This window comes from Cherax quadricarinatus, chromosome 71 (assembly GCF_038502225.1).
Source record: "Cherax quadricarinatus isolate ZL_2023a chromosome 71, ASM3850222v1, whole genome shotgun sequence".
Classification (NCBI taxonomy): Eukaryota; Metazoa; Arthropoda; class Malacostraca; order Decapoda; family Parastacidae; genus Cherax; species Cherax quadricarinatus.
The window spans coordinates 16633637-16656117 of NC_091362.1; the positions used below are offsets into that span (position 1 = coordinate 16633637).

At 40.8% G+C, this 22481-nt stretch overlaps 1 protein-coding gene across 1 annotated transcript in view; it reads left to right on the top strand.

Annotated features, from left to right (window-relative positions):
• Positions 1 to 22481, top strand: part of LOC128700353 (proline dehydrogenase 1, mitochondrial) — an 81817-nt gene that overhangs the window by 9810 nt on the left and 49526 nt on the right. The window contains exon 2 of the mRNA XM_070100075.1: positions 4323 to 4531. Coding sequence (XP_069956176.1) covers positions 4323 to 4531 — 209 coding nt within the window. The remainder of the gene's footprint in view (positions 1 to 4322; positions 4532 to 22481) is intronic.

Consider the following 22481-nt stretch of genomic DNA (forward strand, 5'->3'; position numbering starts at 1 on the left):
AGCTGGATTAATTTTTTTCCTCTCCCTCGTCCTACCTTTCAGTTGCCTTGGTGAAGGTGAAGAATTGAAGTTACCCTTCCCTTCGGGTTGAAAGCAATTAATTACCTCCATCTCTCCATGAGATATATAACCCATACAGGTTTAGCATTTCTCCATGATTATAACCTCCTAGTCTACCAGATAAAAATATGAATATCCCGCAGTTTAACAAATTAAACTCGAATATGTAACGTTTAGCACGAATTAAGCTCCTTTTACAATAGTATACATAAGTGGGAAGAATTTTTTTATTTATAAGTGTGGTAGTACAAGCCTGTGGGAGTTGCTACACACGGTTGATGGTGTCTGCTGGATGTGGTCACGGTATATTTTTTTTTAAATATGGAGAAGGAAAAAACTGGTAGGGATATATAGCCCTAAGGTAATAGGAGGTATTAAAGATCTGCGATTGCTTGACAGAGTAGAGAACAGAGCAAGACGTCTCATCTCTCGCCTGGACCCATCCGGGATAGATCTGTCATTTCAGCAGAGCCTTCAACATAGGAAGGATGTGGGTGGCCTTACTGTTATGTACAAGGCCAATATTGTCAAAGTACCACACTTGGATCCACTTCGAGGACAGCGTGAAACAAGCTTTTATGCCACAAGACGGACAGAAAGCAGCAACTTCACTCTGGCTGTACCCTTCTCCAGAACATCTCTCCATCTGAGATCATATATACCCAGGATGACTAGAGTATGGAACACATTCGTACAGCATAATGATGTCAACGAGATAGTCAGTTGATCACATGAAAATGCTGGCCCACAGATGGCTCCAACTTCATCCTGTTCCCTACTTGTATGTCTCATAACAATAAAAATGCTTTCAAATGAGCTGATGTAGGTAACAGCTCTTAGCTTGCCAATAAAGTTAGGAATCCTTAACCTGTAAATAGCTTGTCAATAAAGCTAGGGATCCTTAACCTTGTCAAGCCCTGTGTTTAAAAAAAAAAAAAGTTAGATCAAAGGAAGAGGAAAAAAAAAAAAGGTCCAATTTCTTGGAACAAGGCTACAGTTACAGTTATTAACAGCATATCTGACAAACTGCTTCAGGTGTTACTTAGTGTTAAAAGATGATTGTAATAATTGTCTTCTAAGACCCAATTATAAGTAACATTAAAAGTCTCTTATATAAATAATGATTAGATAAGAACTAAATAAAATCTTGCGCAAAGTTGTTAATATAAAGAAAAATAGTGCAATAAGTTTGTTTAAAGAATATTTTTGCTTATTTTCTACACAACCCGCACATAGGAGAGAGGAGCTTACGACGACGTTTCGGTCCGACTCGGACCATTTACAAAGTCACACTGTCACAACGTCGTCGTAAGCTCCTCTGTCCTATGTGCGGGTTATTTGTGTATTGTTCCAGTCACGGTATTGTGCCTTTTTGTTATTTGCTTATTGAAACTAGCAAGGTTAACAAGCGGTAATAATAATAATAATCTTTACTTCTACAAGTACATGGTACAACGTATACAAAACTCACCGACATCAGTGATATACTACATAGAAAGCCCCTGGTTATGTAGAGCATTTCCGGCAACTTGAGTTAATTTTGTCTCCAGGATGCGACCCACACCAGTTGGCTAATACCCAGGTGCCTACTTTTGCTGCTAGGTGAACAGGGACAGTAGGTGTCTTAAGGAAACACACTCAAGTGTTTCCACCCGTACCGGAGATCGAACCACGGACACTCAGTGTGAGAGCTGAGTGGGCTACCAGCCGAGCTACGGAAAAGGTAGTGAAATTTAGGACATTTATTATTAAGATAAACGTTAAACCCGAAAGTGCCATACAATACTGATTAAAGGCTTGAAATAATGGATATAACAAGGATAACAAAAATGTCTATATCCTTCATCTCTCGCAGTCTGTAGCGAGCCCACTCTACAGTAGACTTTTATTACCTTTAAGTGGCTTCTTAGGGCATATCTGGAGATAGACCCTTCAGAAGCGGTGAGCCCGGTGGCCCTGCAGACTAGGAACAAATTGTACTGTTCGGCAGGACGTGGGTATTTCGTCCCCCCCCTTCCCAACAGCAATCATCACCTTGCAATGAATCTATCTCGATTGAGGATCGGGCACACATTTCATCCATAGCCACCTGTTTGCCTGTGTAGCTTGTTTTGTGTCGCTCACTGTGGAACATATTTTAGCAGTTCGTTCACGGCTTATGCCTTTTTGCCTTCGTCTTGATGTTTGTAATTAAAGAGGGGCCTGTAGGGACCTTTGGAACTTTTAGGAGAGCTTTATGACATTAATTAATGGAGTTGTAATTGATGCTGGTTATTATACGTTGGTATGATAACATTTGTGTTGTTTACATTTATTAGTTCATTTTATATTTGTTATTGTATAGTATTCCTATGGCCATGAGTTTTGAGTGACCCAAGCGGTAACCTCCCCATTCTAAATTCTTGTCTTCCACTTCCTCTGTTTCTCCTGCACCCTACTACTCTTCCAAAAGGCTCGCTTCCCACTTAGAGCCTCTCCTCTTCCCTTGTCCCACTCGGATGGCTGAGATAGTCCGGCTGCTGAAAGGTTTTATTATGAAGTGGCTCAACTGTGGAGTGGCTCAACTGTGGAGTGGCTCAACTTATGGCTTCTGCGTGTGTAGAGGATGAATGGCGGTGATAGGGCCAGAGACCGTCTGTGTAGGTGGGTCCAAGAGGTGTGTGTGTGTGTGTGTGTGTCAGAGAGAGGGGGAGAAATGGTAGGAGGGAGGATGAGTGAGAGGGTCGGATTATGGAAGGATACCAATGTGGTAGGGACGGGGTATGAAAGAGTGGAAGACAGAACGAATAAGTTTTACAGGTAATCATCCCGTGTTGGGTGTGTGAGGCAAACACCTGTTGCTCTAACATTGTTAAACATCATATAGATCAGGTAGCCACATATTTCGCTTGTACTAGTGGTAATTATACAAAAGCAAGAGATGATGCTCTTTGTGTGACCCATACGGTTTTAGCTCTTGTTTTTTAATGCAGTATTTGATTAAAAAAGAGATAGTCCTTCCAAATATTGAAAGTGGGAGAAACATGTTTTTTACCACTCCACGGACATTACAACCCAGCTTTCATTGTCCTAAGCTTTTACTTAGTTTTTACTCTCACCCTAGATAAAACGATGGGTCTATGAAAGATGAGGTGAATCATAGAATTGATGAGGGAAAAAGAGTGAGTGGTGCACTTAGGAGTCTGTGGAGACAAAGAACTTTGTCCTTGGAGGCAAAGAGGGGAATGTATGAGAGTATAGTTTTACCAACGCTCTTATATGGGTGTGAAGCGTGGGTGATGAATGTTGCAGTGAGGAGAAGGCTGGAGGCAGTGGAGATGTCATGTCTGAGGGCAATGTGTGGTGTGAATATAATGCAGAGAATTCGTAGTTTGGAAGTTAGGAGGAGGTGCGGGATTACCAAAACTGTTGTCCAGAGGGCTGAGGAAGGGTTGTTGAGGTGGTTCGGACATGTAGAGAGAATGGAGCGAAACAGAATGATTTCAAGAGTGTATCAGTCTGTAGTGGAAGGAAGGCGGGGTAGGGGTCGGCCTAGGAAGGGTTGGAGGGAGGGGGTAAAGGAGGTTTTGTGTGCGAGGGGCTTGGACTTCCAGCAGGCATGCGTGAGCGTGTTTGATAGGAGTGAATGGAGACAAATGGTTTTTAATACTTGACGTGCTGTTGGAGTGTGAGCAAAGTAACATTTATGAAGGGATTCAGGGAAACCGGCAGGCCGGACTTGAGTCCTGGAGATGGGAAGTACAGTGCCTGCACTCTGAAGGAGGGGTGTTAATGTTGCAGTTTAAAAACTGTAGTGTAAAGCACCCTTCTGGCAAGACAGTGATGGAGTGAATGATGGTGAAAGTTTTTCTTTTTCGGGCCACCCTGCCTTGGTGGGAATCGGCCAGTGTGATAATATAAATATATATATATATATATATATATATATATATATATATATATATATATATATATATAGACAAAAAAATTTTTTCTGACCATAGAAACCTCACCTTTCCTCCATTAAACTAACGCTTTTTTTTTTTTTTCTAAATTTTTATATATGCCCAAATTCACCGTATTAATGATTCCCTATTTAAGTTGAATCGAAGGGCTCATCCTTCATTATCTTATTCAACTCTGGTTCTCTCGTTAATCACTAAGAGAAAAAATTAGATGGAGACTGTTGAGAAAAAAATAATAAGGTGAGGGTTATTGAAATTCAGGAAGAATTAGCTGTGTTGGGGTATAAAGTGTCTTGCTGACTGTATGTTTCCCAACAGTTGCTGAAGTTGGGGCAGAAGTTGTTGGGAAAGCGTCTCTTCGCCGTCCTTATGAAAGCCACCTTCTACGGCCACTTCGTCGCTGGTGAGGACCAAATCAAGATCCAGCCTGCCTTGGAGAGGCTTCGCTCCTTTGGCGTCAAGTCAATCCTCGACTACTCGGTGGAGGAGGACATCAGTGCTGAGACTGCCGAGAAGCGGGAGATGGAGTGAGTACCCACGCTTTCCTTAAGACTACCTTTGTTTATCCTTAAGCCCTTGAGCTGTGACTGTAGCTGTGTGGAGGGGCTACTTTTGTAGCTACACTGTATTATTATTATTATTATTATTATTATTATTATTATTATTTTTTATCACACTGGCCGATTCCCACCAAGGCAGGGTGGCCCGAAAAAGAAAAACTTTCACCATCATTCACTCCATCACTGTCTTGCCAGAAGGGTGCTTTACACTACAGTTTTTAAACTGCAACATTAACACCCCTCCTTCAAGGGGGAAGCGCTAAACCCGGAGGATTATGCAGCGCCGGGGGGGGGATGTGGAAGGCATTCAGGCTTAATTCGGGAAACTGGAGCACAGATCCAATTCCCTAAATCAAGAGCCCCTCACCAACATCAAGGAACCTTCCTTGAGGGGAGCTACACTGTAACGACCGTGTAGGGTTACCTCTGTATCTCTACATAAGCTATGTGCTTGTTCTGCCCACTTTTCAGTGTGTAATTTATCACGTAAGCTTTAAAGTGCTCTGTGTGTATTTGTACTCATAGAGTTGTTTTTTCGGGGGGTCGAGACTCGGCTCCTGGTCCCACTAGCTAGACTGGTTGGCATTGCTAATTTTTGGTCTCGTGGGTCATGTACGTGTCTTTGCAAGCTCTTTGTGTGCGTGTGTGCTCGAGTCTTAGCTCCTGGTCCCACGTCTCGACTGTTGCTTGGCAGATTCACACCCTCCTAGTCTCGTGGATCTTACCGTATTTGCTCTTAAAGCTATACATTGAGCCTGCCTCCACCACTTCTTCATCGAGAGTATTCCACTTTCCGACCACCCTGAGATTGAAGAAACTAACCATACCACGGGCGGGGTTCTAACCCCGCTCGTGGTATGGTTTGTTTGCAGTCGTGTCATTACGATTTCGTGAGTACTGAAGAAACTTCCTGGCATCTCTGTGGCTTATCTGTATCTTTTAACTTCAGGTGTGTCCCCGTTTCTCGTCGCAGACAGCCTGTCCCTGTCTAATCTATCAATTCCCTGAGTATTTTATATGATTATCATGGTTCCCCTGGTTCTTCTGTCCACCAATGTCTAGATTTAATTCTGTTAGCTTCTCATAGCTCATGCTTTTTAACTCGGGAATAAGACATGTTGCGTACTTCTACACTTTTTCCATTTTCTTAACATTCTTCTTCAGGTGTAGTTTCCATACTGGGTATACTCACCTAATTGTGGTTGTAGGGGTCGATTCATTGCTCCTGGCCCTGCCCCCCTCACTAGTCGCTACTAGGTCCACACACACCCTGTTCCATGAGCTTTATCATGCCTCTTCTTAAAGCTATGTATGGATCCTGCCTCCACTACACTCTCCAGACTTTTCCGCTTCCTGACAACTCTGACTAAAGAAATACTTCCTAACATCCCTGTGACTCATCTGAGTTTTCAACTTCTAGTTGTGACCCATTGTTGCTGTGTCACATCTGAAACATTGTCACTGTCCACCTTGTCAATTCCTCTCAGTATATTGTATGTTATCATGCTCTCCCTGTCCTCCAGTGTTGTGTGTAAATTGTACACTCCATTTGTTCTGGAGCCAGAAAATGAAGCACAAAAGGCCACCGGCTGCCAAGTGTGTGGGGGGTTGCTGTTGGGCGATCCTCCAAGTAGAGCAAGCAGCCTGCTGTCCCGGTCACCAGTGCCCACATCCTGGTATGCATGACGTGTGTAGTTGGCTAAACAAGTCAGACACTCACAGGTCCAGGAAATCAATACAGGTATACCGCAGTTCAAGTGTGCGCATATTAAGGAGTAGTGGTTATTGCGTTTGGCGCCTAACCAAAAACCAGCCGTTTCGATTCCCGAGCAAGGCAAGACTTGTTGGGTAAGTCTCCTTGCATCTTCTGTCACTGTTTACCTAGCAGTAATACGTACCTATGGGGTAATGCTGTTTCGTATCTTGGGGGAAAAACTCAAGTGAAAGTAATAGTAAAAATACGAGTGGATGAGTATTATTGTTCCAGTAACTGCAAATGGGTAATCTCAAATAGGCAAATAATAGGATCACTTAGACCTGGTTGGCGACGTATACGTAAGACAGTTGCCCAACTATGCAGCACCAATAGAGCGTAAATTGTTGGGAGTGAGAGCAGCTCCACTGGTAGTGTTGTCTGATTACAATTGGCAAGCATTTGTCGCAAAGTGACACATCCTTCAGTAACATCCAGTGGTAGGAAACTGCTTGTTTTGTCGTTTGGTATAAAAAATGGATGAGCTTATTAAAATATGAATTTTTGTCAAGCTTCAAAACGTGGCTCATGCTTGGCAAGGAGTGGTGAAGGTTCTAACCTCCAAAACAGCGAGTCTTACATTATTTGGTGTTCCAAGAGTACATTTTATGAAGATAGTGTTAGGTGAAGGCTTTATTCTGGCACCTTGCTGATATACAGTACTTATCCTGCTAGCAGATCACTCCGCACAGACAGAAAATACGGGACAGGGCTACTTACGGTGATATTAATTCGTTAGGTTCAAGATACTGGGCGGGGCTAAACATAATATCAGTTTGTTGAGTTTAAAGCCTATCGACTAAACGTAGGTCATAAAGTCTGCAGGTCACCTGAAAAAAGTAATTAAGTGTATATTCACTGATAGTGAATTCTTGAATTGGTACCAAACCTGTACAAGCGGCTTGGTAGAGAGTGCAGGATACCACTAATGAATAGCAGGGGGAGCGATGAGTACACTGAGAGAACTCAACAAGTGTCAACCTTCCCCCCTTCTGTTGTCTTCAAGAAGAAACGCGAAAGATTCCTCAAAGCAGTTCCTGATCAACCAGGTTGTGGTACATACGTTGGACTGCGAGCGGCGGGCACTAACAACTTCATCGATCAGGCCAGCAATCGTGTCTATCTGGGACCGGGCCGCGGGAACGGTGACCTCTGGAAGCGACCAGTTCACCCACCTACCCTTTTCTTCATCTGAATCACAACTTCTGCAGGAGTCAGTCGCCAAATGTCCTCACTCCCATGCTCCAGCAACCAGTACACGTATATACCCTGTTGCATGCAACCATCTGTTTGTTCATATTTCTACCTTATTTTCTTCGATAAACACACATGCTTTTCCTAGAAATCTTGATTTCTCTTTAGATCTATTGGAATATTTTCTTCTCCACCCACCCATGCAATATATGTAATTTGTATTTGTTATAGTTTCAATGGTTTGCAAAGACTTTTCTCAATCACTAAGGACACTTCAACAGTGCCACAGTGAAATGACATAGGATATGTACACTGGTGGTGAACAGGTTTATATGCAGTCTTGATGACTCGTGCAGTCGATAGCCTTAAACCCCATTTGGTCATCCTTGGAAATAAAACGTAGCTTTCAGTAAAAGAAAAACTTACCTCGTTTTTAATTTGGTTAATCGTGCGTAACCTGATTACGAAGCTAAGAAAGCGATGACCTTTCCCCCCCCCCCTTTGATATGAAGGAAGGAAATCGGTGTGTGTGTTTGTGTGTGTGTTTGTGTGTGTTTGTGTATGTGTGTGTATGTATGTATGTGTGTACGCGCATCTAATGAGCCCTGGGAACCTGCCCATCTGGCTGGTGGAGCCCCTGGCACATCAGCTGAGTGCTGAGGTGGTGACACGGAATATCAACCCTTCATCCTAGTATACGAGTATTAGGTTTCCAAAGAATTAGGTCAATAGAATGCACTGCATGCGTTTATCCTGCCGCCGTTGTCCTCTCCATATGCAGTTCAATTTACATATTGATAATAAGCCTCTTAAAGTCCTTAACAAAAGATCGTTGAATCAGTTTGAAATAAATCATACTTTTAAAAATTTTACCATTGTTCATTTAGCTACCTTTCTTATTGTGCATGTATTAGTAGGAGTAAATTGCATAAAACAATGTTAATTAATAGGTTGTCTAATTCTTACTCTTTAAAGCATTATGATTAGTTTGCCTTAAGTGCATTAACATACTAATGGCTTTTTGTCTAACAATGTTTTATTACATATAAAGTACATAACGCAAATAACCCCCACACGTTTCGGCTCGAATTGGACCATTTAACAGCCTTACCACTACTACTTTTTCTTCCTTTCTTGGTCCCGTCACTTTCCCCCCTCGCCTATATGTACTGGCTCCCTCACTTTTTTTTTTAAATCGTTATAATTATAACCATAATTTTTAAAGGGGTGTACCGGTAAGCCAGCGGAAGGCCTCGGTCAGATGACCAAATGCTCCGGCTGCGGGTCATCATACGACTAAGACCCGCGTCAAGAAACACTTGTCCTGTTTCCTGACAAATCTTACCTAACCTAACCTAACTCTTTTGTATTAGTGTGACTTTGTAAATGATCAAAGTCGGACCGAAACGTCGTGGTAAGTTTCTCTCTCTCCTGTGTGCGGGTTATTTGTGTATCGTTCCAGTCACTGTATTGATTTTATTTTTATTATCTTTGTACATAAAAATAAATAAAAAAATTAATTTGAATAATTATCAGTGAGCAGAACCTAACATTGGAATTTTGTAGACAGTGATGATCAGGAATGTTTAACAGAGAGTTTAGAAATAAACAAATTGAAATAAGAAAGAAAACAAACCTTTGTGGTTAGCATTACAGGCAGTTTAAATATTCAATATTTTCAATAGTATTTTCGGAGTCAAAAAAAATACTAGGATAATCGGTACGTGTGAATCCACAAGACGTAACATTTATGAATAGGTGAAATAAATTAGATATAGCAATACAGTAATTTTAAATTATTATTATTATTATTATTTATTTATTTAGAGCGGAAAGCCTATATAGATCCTTCGGTGCAAGTAGTTAATGCTAGTTAACTAAGAAGCAACTATAGCAGTAGACTTGAGAGCTGGAGGTCTACCTCTATCCCTATAAGCGCAGCTTCATGATTACAATTTTGTGATGAGAACAGACATGTTGCCAAGTCATGCTTGTGTAGAGCTTCATAAAGTCATTTAAGCTCTACGCAGCGCGAAACGTTGTCCCATTGAATTACAATGTGCGTCATTTCTTCACTGTGGTCAGCGTTACGCCATTTCGAGTCGAATAAAATTCTGATAGATAAAACTGCGACAAGCACCTGCCGTGCCTTCTCCACTATCTTGTCTCCATGTACAAAAATTCAACCACGCCAGGTCATGGGAACTGGATCAAGAGATGCAGCCTCGGCCCTGGTATGTGTCTCGTAACACTTTCCCCGTTTTCTTCTAATCTTTAAAGTATAAATTCTTTCGGAATTTTTAACCCAGGGGAAGGTTATCCACCCAGGATAACCCAAGAAAGTCAGTGTGTCATCGAGGACGCTGTCTTATTTCTATTGGAGTCGTTCAAGCTTGTTCTCCAGGATGTCTCATACCAATCTACTAAACACCCAGGCAACTATTTAATGCTAAGTGAATAGGGACAACACGTTTCCATGCGTGCCGAGAATTGGAGCACGGACACTCATTATGCTAGGCGAGAGCGTTGCCAACCGAACCACGGGACACCTTTTTGGAATAAGGATGCTTGAAGTATGGGAATGATATATTGTGGACGTTGAATTAAACGAGTGGGAGAAGATTGGAGGTATAATTGGAGTGGGAGTGAGTTGTGGGGGTGTAGAAGGAAGGTGCTAGTATGATCCTCATGAGGCTCAAACTAATAATTATTATTATTTTACCAAGCTGACAATGAATATTCCATATTGAGATAATGTGGTGGATAGTGTTTTGTTTTTTAATTTTTGTTTTTTTAATTCAAATAAGCGTGAGTTAGCTTAACTTGAGTTTATTAAAAGCTGTTAAATTTTACTTTATATCTCTAAAATACTTTGTTAAAAATGGTTATTAGAAAACATTTAAGAAAAAAATTAATTTATATAGACACGATAAAAATATTGAATGTTGGTCCTCTGTTCACATTATTATTATTATTATTATTATTATTATTATTATTATTATTATTATTATTATTATAAAGCGATTAACAGCATCTTAATAATTTTTGGAAATTTTATTTTTATCAGCACTATTCGGGTTTTAAATAAGTTTTATCACTCGGATCATCAGAATTTTAGTATACATTTATCGGCTACTTAAAAATATAATTTGTATAAGATACATTCTTGGCCACACAGGTAGTGACATTAATATATGTTAATATTGGTGAGATAGGAAGACATGTTACTGGTGGCATGTGTATCCAGTGGTGTATAGTGGTTATTGTCTGATGGATATTGTCTGATGGATATTGCCACAAGGTGTGTGCTATACTACCACGCTGAACCTACTACTATGGCATAAGTATTACTCAGAACTGCCACAATATTTATAACAGGACAAAAAATGAGTTTCACATTATGATCCATGATTATATTATTCAGTGAACTTAATATTTATGAATTTAACCAGCTTCGGTGGGTGTGCAGAGCTTGCCTAACACACCCAAAATATACGCCACTGGTGTATACTGACACCAGGACACCGGAGAGTGAACAAAAGCGTGATTACTTCACCTAGTGTCTTCAACTGGTCAAGGATTCTTGATTCAGGCAATTGAAGCAACCTTCCCTTGTCTGAAACCTGATTACATCTCACAACTCCTGTGTTGTATGTCCTCTGAGTTTAGCGCCTCCATGTGATTGTCATAGTTCACGTATGCTAAGCAGTTTCAATGTGTATCTCGCTAAATACAAGCCAGCTGTTAATTTCTGCTTGTACATTGAGACGTAGGGATTTAATTGCACCTAAGGACTTGTCAGTGGTCCCTTCTGCTGCTCCCATATCATCAAACTCCCCTACTTTAATGTACTTATCTAAAGTAGTTTTTAATTTTCCTTTGTGATAATCGGGCAGATTGGAGAACGGTTGTGGGTCATAAGGATGACCCACATTGACTTTCCTGTAAAGGAACCTTTTCTGTAGATAGTGGGGCAGGTGCTTGTCAGAAATGTGGCATAGGTTTACAAACATATTAAGAGTCTCGTGCAAATTCGACTCCCGAAACTCCTCGAAGTTACCTCCAGGTTGCATAAAGTCTACCAGAGAGGAGGAGGACGACGACGACGACGATAACAGATATGAGGAGTGACGTCATGAAGACTACTCGAAGCCACCACAGTTTCTGAAGTATTCTCACCAAGCTACTATACGTAGGCGAATAAGACATTGAATTCTCAGCTTCATCTGTTTATGTATGTAGTTACCTAACAGTCACGAAGTGTGATTCTTGTTATGCTTCATTTTGTATCAGTCAATTAATTCTATACAATTTCATCACAATTTCAGCTTAAGACTCCTTAGGCCCACATTGGATCACCTCAAGTCAGGTAGTATTAAGTTACTCATTGGGAGTTTGGTTCTTCTCTCGCATGTCACTGGCCGTCAGTGTTCTATATCTTTCGTTAATACAATGCTCACATCATAACACAATATTAAAAACTCACAAACACATAGTCAGATATCCGGAGGCAACTAATATCTGACTATTGTAATAGCCGAGCAGGCAATGGCACGCTTGGCCCGTTTCAGAACGTTGAGGTGCAGTCTGCAGCTTGCTCATTCACTCACGACCGATCTTTTGAAAGCTTCTATAAATAGGCATTAGTAAAATAACCACCAAGGTATTGCACATTGGTAAAATAGGCAAAAGCTCACTCTCTCTTGTGCCATCAGCAAACGACACGCTGAATCGTGCCCAGCCACATCAACTTTCCTAGGAAGCTACCCGGCACTGCTCATCTAGCACTATATTATAGAAACTGCTAGGCCAAAATTGTCATTATTTAGAAGTGAGTGTGCACTGTAGAGGGTTACACATGGGACTGAAAATCAGCAGTCTCTTCACATCATCGGCTGTAACCTGCGCGTGCGCGCGCTTGGCTGTAATTGATAACAAAGGGCAGGAGTACATTGAAGTCGGCCCACTTGAGTCCGACTGGTAAGTCAACCATTGCGAAAATTTGTCCTGCCATCAAGATAGCGGCTCACATTCACAGCTTTGTAAATAAAACTCCTGGCTATATCAGCGGTTGCTTCTTGCTGCACTCCCATCATTGAGCCAACGGTACCACTGAATGGGTTGCTATATGGCAAAGACCCGTGTCAGGAGAATTTCGGCTCATATCAATGTCATTGACTACGGTAACACCTTGGTACTTAATGCTAGGTGCAGCATATGTAACGAGACTTCTATACATCTTGGCCAAGACAGAAATCAAACTCAAGACTTTCGCTTGAAAAGGACAATTGATAGTTGTGATAGTGAAGATTATGATATGGTACTTCGTAGTCTGAGTCTTAAGGTAACTCTTAACAGGTGGTGATAACTCGCAAAATCATAACGGCTTTGAAAGACTAAGATAGATTTTGCCGCAGCCATGTGAAATTTCTGTCAAGACCAGATCTGTGATCGCACCGAGGCCAGTGCTAACCTGTACTAATCTTAAGCATCAGTAGTATTAGTTACCAGTAGTGTCGGTAGTAGTGACTCGTCCAACCGTTACTGATTCACTGTTCGTGAATCACTGTTATTCACTGACCATTACTGCTGACCTAGTATGTTTTGAGTGCCGCTCACCCTCAGAGGCACTCAGCAAGGAGTAGAGACAGACGTTAGGACAGACGGCAGGTCAGGCGTGGCACTCCCAATGTATTCCATCCAGTATACTAGAACATCCAACGTGAGTGTTTATTATCCAATCCACGTTTCGAACCCTACACGACATTAAGACTGGCTTGCCATTGGTTTGTATTATCTGTTCATTCATTTGCAGTAAGTTCTAGTCTGTAATAAATCATGCTGGTTTATAATAGTAGTAGCCTTTCGGTGTCGGCATGAAACTTGATGTAGAATCGGAGTGGAAGGAGGGGGAGCCAAGTAAGATTTTTTTTTTTTTTTTTTTTTTTTTTTTTTTTTTTTTTTTTTTTTTTTTTTTTTTTTTTTTTTTTGAGACGGTAAGATTAAAATGGGACCACTCATTTTTAGGGCGTAGTAGGAAAGTTTGAAGTGTCCTGGGTAAATGACAAGAGGGAGATGGGAGGAAAAGTGGGGAAGATGGAGAATACAAGTAAATTAGTTTCCAAAGGCCAGTTGCAATTTGTTCCATTGCTGGTGGTACCAATTGAAGAGCAACTGTTGATGAAACAAATGTCATGACTACATTTCTCGAGTAGACACACTACCTATGTTTTCTCACAGCACACCTATATACATTTCACATGTTAACAATTGTACGAAGGTTATTGGGAAACCCATAAGATACAACATAGTTAACAAGGAGAATTTAGTTTTTTTAGGAAAGGTGACAAGGGAAGAACAAGACACTTCACCTTAACAGAGACCGGAACACCAGTGAGAGAGAGAGATGTACGAGATGGGTTCATTACTAGTACAGTGCAGCATGTGCACAAATTAAAATAACCCAGACCTTTGTGTCATTATAAACTGCTCCCACTTAAGAGCAACAGTTGGTTAGTATCTGGCACGGGCAAACCTCATTTTATACGTTGAGGTTATCCTCTACCTATCCAGAATTTCAGGTGGTTTACAGCAATTAATGTACCTCAGTCCAACAGGTCTTGGGTACTTGATGCAATAATATTCAGTGTTGCATTGTACCCCTGTTACCTCTTGCATATTTTGTACCTAAAGTACTAAGGAATAGGACTCATCAGTTGACTTCTTTATTTATTTTTACATATAGTAATGTTCCAAACTAATTCTGCCTACTACATCGGCGGAGTTAGGTGGACGTTTTATGTCGCCCGTATATATCTTCGGCAATTTTAAATGGGTCTTATTGTTTGATGCTGGTATTTTCAGGCATCTGAGTGCCTGTAGTCTGTTTTCTGTCAGGTCTTAGTTTCTAGTGAGATGGTTTTTACTGTAGACACAAAAGTATCCGGATATAATTAAAGCTTCGACCTTCCACTCGCAGATTTAAGCTTGTTTCATCATGAAAATTATTTGCAGCGATGGCAACAGAACTACACATCCCTGAACTACCTGTGTCATGTGGTTATATAAGGGACGTACCAAAACCCAATCTGTTTACAGAACAACAATAAAATAGTGGTATTATTTGACACTTGACCAGGGTATTGTCGTGAACTCCACGTGGCTGTACCTGCCAGGACAACTATTTCTGTTGATTAGAAAATAAGAAAAGTATCACAAATTTTGGGTACTACTAAATGCTACTAATTGGTACAGGATTATTCAAATCCAAGCTTTCTCCCTTGACTATCTATTCTACTCTTTCCTTAAAGTTACCTAAAATATTGATTTACTTCGGTGACACCACTTAGCAGTAGTTCAGATGTTTGCGTATGTAAGAGTTTTAATTGTTCTGCACCTACAGTAGTTACCACCACAGATATTTGTTATAAAAATGAGTACACAATGTTAAATTCGCAGAGTTAAGTTAGAGCGGATGGGGAATAAATGGCTAGAAAAGATGGATTAGTATGTAATGAGTGGGATGAGGAATTTGAGGAAATGATAATAGGAAATTGCCGCGAGAGAATAGAAGGTAGTACTGAGCGGTAAACTCTGAGGGAATGAAAAGTGTCAAATGTCTTGACAAGGTATGTGTGAAGGTAGGAGAGAGGTGGTGTCGAGGCTAGGCTTGGGTACACATCAAAGCACGACACCCACCACACAACTGACAAGCACACATGGAACCAGCCTTTAAATTATATTTAATATATTTCGTCTTTTTTTTTTATTCTAAATAAGTCATAATGTATCCGCTTGCTTTTGAGAAAATATCTAAGGAAATTGTAAGGCAGGGCTAAACTAGCTGCTTATATGATAAATGATTCTTTTGATCTGTTATATAGGCTGTTATGGTTTTGTGCACAACTGAACGCTATTCACCGAGTTTTCTTATAGTGACTGATGGGCAGCTTTGAGCTTTTCAGATTGCAGGTGTAAATTTTAGAGCTTTATATCAGATAACAGGCAAAATTTATTATCATTTGGTTATCTTGAATATTATGTCACTTGTGACCCTAATCGTGCACAGTTTATTATCGTCCTGTTCTACATAATCTATCATTACTGGAATATCGCTGGTATCCTCCTGTGTAAAAACTGAGAGGAAGTATGTGTTAAAAATTCTACACATTTCCTTATCACTGTCAGTGAGCTGACCCGAGGAACTTTTGAGTGGGCCTATCTTGTCCCTGATCTTACTTCTGTATACCTGAAAGAAGTAAGATCAGGGACAAGATAGGCCCACTCAAAAGTTCCTCGGGTCAGCTCACTGACAGTGATAAGGAAATGTGTAGAATTTTTAACACATACTTCCTCTCAGTTTTTACACAGGAGGATACCAGCGATATTCCAGTAATGATAAATTATGTAGAACAGGACGATAATAAACTGTGCACGATTAGGGTCACAAGTGACATGGTCCATAGGCAAATAGATAAATTAAAACCTAACAAATCCCCAGGCCCTGATGAACTGTATGCAAGGGTTCTAAAGGAATGTAAAGAGGAGCTTAGCACACCTTTGGCTAATCTTTTCAACATATCACTACAAACTGGCATGGTGCCAGATAAGTGGAAAATGGCAAATGTGATACCTATTTTCAAAACAGGTGACAGGTCCTTAGCTTCGAACTATAGACCAATAAGCCTAACCTCCATAGTGGGAAAATTTATGGAATCAATAATTGCCGAGGCAGTTCGTAGCCACCTAGAAAAGCATAAATTAATCAACGAATCTCAGCATGGTTTTACAAAGGGGCGTTCCTGCCTTACGAATTTATTAACTTTTTTCACTAAGGTATTTGAGGAGGTTGATCATGGTAATGAATATGATATTGTGTATATGGACTTCAGTAAGGCTTTTGACAGGGTCCCACATCAGAGACTATTGAGGAAAATTAAAGCACATGGAATAGGAGGAGAAATTTTTTCCTGGATAGAGGCATGGTTGACAAATAGGCAGCAGAGAGTTTGCATAAATGGGGAGAAATCAGAGTGGGGAAGCGTCATGAGCGGTGTTCCACAGGGGTCAGTGTTGGGCCCCCTGCTGTTCACAATCTACATAAACGACATAGATGAGGGCATAAAGAGCGACATCGGCAAGTTTGCCGATGACACCAAAATAGGCCGTCGAATTCATTCTGACGAGGACATTCGAGCACTCCAGGAAAATTTGAATAGACTGATGCAGTGGTCGGAGAAGTGGCAGATGCAGTTTAATATAGACAAATGCAAAGTTCTAAATGTTGGACAGGACAATAACCATGCCACATATAAACTAAATAATGTAGATCTTAATATTACGGATTGCGAAAAAGATTTAGGAGTTCTGGTTAGCAGTAATCTGAAACCAAGACAACAGTGCATAAGTGTTCGCAATAAAGCTAATAGAATCCTTGGCTTCATATCAAGAAGCATAAATAATAGGAGTCCTCAGGTTGTTCTTCAACTCTATACATCCTTGGTTAGGCCTCATTTAGATTATGCTGCACAGTTTTGGTCACCGTATTACAGAATGGATATAAATTCTCTGGAAAATGTACAAAGGAGGATGACAAAGTTGATCCCATGTATCAGAAACCTTCCCTATGAGGATAGACTAAGGGCCCTGAAACTGCACTCTCTAGAAAGACGTAGAATTAGGGGGGATATGATTGAGGTGTATAAATGGAAGACAGGAATAAATAAAGGGGATGTAAATAGTGTGCTGAAAATATCTAGCCTAGACAGGACTCGCAGCAATGGTTTTAAGTTGGAAAAATTCAGATTCAGGAAGGATATAGGAAAGTACTGGTTTGGTAATAGAGTTGTGGATGAGTGGAACAAACTCCCAAGTACCGTTATAGAACAAGTTAAGAAAGCCTAGAGAACAAATGGATTTGTCAGTTAAAAATAGGAGAGGAGAGTTATTAAATGGAGAGGTAGAGGTATTGGGAAGATGGAAGGAATATTTTGAGGAATTGTTAAATGTTGATGAAGATAGGGAAGCTGTGATTTCGTGTATAGGGCAAGGAGGAATAACATCTTGTAGGAGTGAGGAAGAGCCAGTTGTGAGTGTGGGGGAAGTTCGTGAGGCAGTAGGTAAAATGAAAGGGGGTAAGGCAGCCGGGATTGATGGGATAAAGATAGAAATGTTAAAAGCAGGTGGGGATATAGTTTTGGAGTGGTTGGTGCAATTATTTAATAAATGTATGGAAGAGGGTAAGGTACCTAGGGATTGGCAGAGAGCATGCATAGTTCCTTTGTATAAAGGCAAAGGGGATAAAAGAGAGTGCAAAAATTATAGGGGGATAAGTCTGTTGAGTGTACCTGGTAAAGTGTATGGTAGAGTTATAATTGAAAGAATTAAGAGTATGCCAGAACGTTGTGTAGCTTTAAAAATAGGTTGGATAAATACATGAGTAGATGTGGGTGGGTGTGAGTTAGACCTGATAGCTTGTGCTACCAGGTCGGTTGCCGTGTTCCTCCCTTAAGTCAATGTGACCTGACCTTACTAGGTTGGGTGCATTGGCTTAAGCCGGTAGGAGACTTGGACCTGCCTCGCATGGGCCAGTAGGCCTTCTACAGTGTTCCTTCGTTCTTATGTTCTTATTAGTATTTGGGAATGGAAATACGAAGCCAGGCGAAAATATCGGTGCATCGAAACAGTGTGTTAACACAAAAGGCGAGAGGCTCCATAATGCTATCATACGTTTTCAGAGCCGGCGTCATCCCAGATGGCACCATCCTATCTGATTCATGGGTCAAATAACCCCGGGTTTAATCTTGGGCTGGGTGTGACATTTGAGCTGGTCTTCCATGTTGCGTGAGCTAACGCTGGCTGACCACTCTCGCCTAACAATAAATAGATATGTATGGGTTAGTCGAGTGTTGTAGGCTGCATCCTGGGGAGGACTTATTGTAATTACCCCAGTGAAGATAGTCACAGTATTTTGAGATATCCTGGGCTCTTACCTTGCCGGGGGTAATAATCCGAATAAAGTATAATACTTGATTGTGATCTCAGAAGCAACCACACGTTTGGGAGCCCGAATAAGAAGGTGTTGCTGTCCCAAAAACCCTTCTCGAAGGTTTCCTGATGCTGGTGAATGGTTGTTATTCCAAGGAATTATACCTAACCCTCCCTAACCTAACCTGATTGCATCCCATTTCCCCTCAGGCGCTGTTTGGCCTTTGCAGGTTTAGCGCTTCCTTTCGTGATTGTAATAATAATGCCCCCACTATCAGAAAATTAATGCTGGAGGGTGACTGGCCGCCGTGAAAACGTGCACTAGTTGGAATGCACTCGCTATTTTGATATAACTGAGTGGTAATTTATTATGTTATTTTCTTATATAATATGTTGGGTTTTAATGTAATATATTACAGGTTTTGCATATTACACATTTTAAATATAAGTAATAAAAAGAAAAATAACTCGCAATACCACATTTGCAACAATACATAACTATTCCACAATTTGGAAATGCAACTTCTGGAGTTTAGACGACGTTTCGGTTCTTCCTGGATTATTATCAAGTCGAAGGGGACTTGATAATGGTCCAGGGCGAACAGAAACGTCGTCTACAGCTGCATCTCTAAATGGTTTTGTGAATAACCCTTGTAGATGCGCATAAGTGACAAACGCTGATACAACTAGGAAACAGCAAGGCAGTAGTTTGTTTTGCACATGTGTGAGCTCCTGAGCCAGCGCAGTGCCGAGTTGTCTCGCTTCCCGTGGCCACTCACGCATCATTCCCTCACCCACCCACCCCAACAACCACCCACTCACCCTCCATTCCTCCCTCACCCTCCATCCCTCCCTCGCCCACTCACCCTCCATTCCTCCTCCACCCTCCATTCCTCCCTCACCCTTCATCCATCCCTTCTTCCATGTTACTCTCCCCCCATCCCTACCTCCCTTTCCTCTCTGCTTAAAACCAGTTAGAACCGGCAAATGTTTCCTCTCGTGACAGGACTGTAGTTTGTTCTTATGAGGCTCATTGACAAGTACGATTTTTAAAGTCATTTATGCATGGAATGGGATTCGGCTGCTGGCCTGCAGCCTGAACAGATATTTTAAGGATAGTAAGAGGGGAACTACATCTAAAATAGGCCATGTCAGTTAACAGTAACTTTGGGTTAAAATCTATAGTTTCAATTTATAAGCGAAACAGCCTGGTGCCGTAGGCTAGCATTATTTTTTACGATAATGTGAATGTTGCAGTGAAGAGGTTGGAGGCAGTGTTGTGTCTAAGGGTAATGTGTGGTGTGTGGATATTATGTAGAGAATTAGAAGTTTGGAATTAGGAGGTGCTGATTGAGGAGGGGTTGTTGAGGTGCTTAGGGCATTTAAAGAGAATGTAGCCGATGAGGATGACTTCGAGGGTGTATAAATCTGTAGTGAAGGGAAAGCGTAGGTTAGGGGTTGTCCTAGGAAAGGTTGGAAGGAAGGGGTAAGGGAGGTTTTGTATACGAGAGGCTTGAACATCCATCAGGCGTGTGCGAGCGTTATGACTTGACGTGCTGGACGAGAATCCTGGAGGTGGGAAGCACAGTGCTTGCACTCTGAAGGAGAGGTGGGATATAGAAGTTTGGAGAGACGTCTGAACTGTAGTACTGGCGCTCTTCTGGCAAGAGTGATGGTGAAAGTATTTCATCTTTTTCGGGTCACCCTACCTCGGTGGGAGACTGCCGGTGTGTTAAAAAAAAAAGTGAACATTTCCTAATTAGTATTGTCATACATTTCTTTCTATTCCTAATTCTATGGTAGGGTGGGGGATTTGCCCTTATTTATCCCCAGAGGCTACGATCATCAAAGGTAAAAGCTTTGTATCATTACATCAAAGGTATACAATAATGACAAGTTGATAATTAAAAAGACGCATTTGTAACATCTGGGGATTTCAATGGAGATACGATTCGCCTGTACTGCAAGCCTTGTTTTCAGTCTACTTCAAGGATATGAAAGTTTTATAATGGAACCAGTGGAAGACGTAGAGAGTTGCAGCAGTTGTAGATGCGGACACAGGTGGGCGGGACCCACTAATGGAAGTAGGTCATGCTCATAAGGTAGGCCAGGGGTTAGCAGTTGTAGACGTGGATACAGGTGGGCGGAACCCACTTATGGGGGTAGGTCACGCTCACATGGTTGGCCAGAAATTAGGAATAGTTGTAGAAGCCATCCTCTGTAAGCTACTAATGATCTATTGGTATTGTAAACCTTTGATGTAACACTACTTATCTGACAGCAAAACCATGGAATCTTGGTACAAAGGAGATCTTCTGCAACTCTATTGCTAACCTGTGGCCCACCTATAGGCATTCATTGCCTTCCTCCACTAGTAGGTTCCGCCTTCTATGACCGTCTCCAACTGCTTCTAAGCTCCACGTCTTCCACTGGCTACACTGAAAAAAAGTCATCACATCCCTGTATTAAATTGAAAAAAAGCTTCGACTGGATTAGTGAAGAAAGCAATCAGTGGTCTGCATGAAGGTATAAACTGTTTGATAAGAGTGATCTAGCAAACTTCAACAAATTATAAGCTGTAGAACAGATTGGCACGCAAATGAGAGGTAGGTTTTTTTTTTTTTTTTTTTTTTTTTTTCTTTTTTTTATTTTTATTTTTTTTTTTTTTATAAAACTGGACACATCAACATTGTGCTGCTACCCTATTCTATATTATAATTACTCGGTGGGAGCAGAATCTGGTTGTTTCCCTGTCATTCCATCACGCAGGATGGGACATATACAAGGTGTTGAAATCTGTCAGCCTGAGCTGGGAGACTTCAGTGGGAACAATGAGGATATCAAGCATTTCAGTAAGGGTTCATCAGCTACGGAAGTTTCAAAAAGTTTCCTTCCAGCATATCTGGAGTTCCTGTCACTTGTGAATAATAAGTTATTTCAACAAGTATATATACAATATATACAGGTCTACCTGACATCAATGACATACTACTATATAGAAAACCTCTTGTTATGCAGAGCATTTCGGGCCAATTAGGTAAATTTTGTCTCCAGGATGCAACCCACACCAGTCGACCAACACCCAGGTACCTATTTTACTGATAGGTGAACAGGAACAGTTGTATTAAGGAAAGACGTCCTAATATTTCCATCCGTGCCGGGGATCGAGCCACGGACCTCAGTGTGAGAGTTAGCAATCGAGCTACGTCTCTCAAGATAGCCTACCCATATACAGGTGAAAAAGAATTTGTATGAAGGTATCTTCCATTATCCCATAGCTGGGCAAGAGGGATGGGAGATGGTTGCCACGAGATTTCCAGCTTCCCCATTATATAATATATATATATGTATATACAATGTGTGTGTGCATGTCGTGCCGAATAGGTAAAATTGGTCAATTAGCAAGAACTCGTTTAAAATTAAGTCCTTTCTAAAAAATGTTCTTTTATGCATTTAAAGATATATTTTTTCATTTATGTTAATTTAAAAATTAATTTTGTACCAAAAGAACCTTAGAAAGCTTACCTAACCTTATTATAACAAGCATATTGTAAGTTAGCCTAATCCAGTTAAATATATTTTAGACAAGTTTACAATTTAATAATAACCATAATTAAATATATTTCTTTTATTAGGATCAGAAAGATTTTTGCGAAATTATTGCATACACAGTTTCTCTTGCCTTATTCGGCAAGAAAAGCGTTGCTGTTTAAGCCAAAATAGCAAGTTTTACCTATTCGGCACGACATTATATATGTATATATATTATTCATATACACATATACCCCCCCTCTCCCCACACACACACACGCACCCTCCTCACACACACGTACATACATTAGTAGATATTTCAGAATCATTATAAGCCTAAGAATATACAGTGGCACTTATTTATTTTTATTTTATGTATGATACATAAAAAAGGATACATTACATCAGCAGTGGTCTGCTACTTATACAGGCTGGTGGCAGTATAGAGGGGGA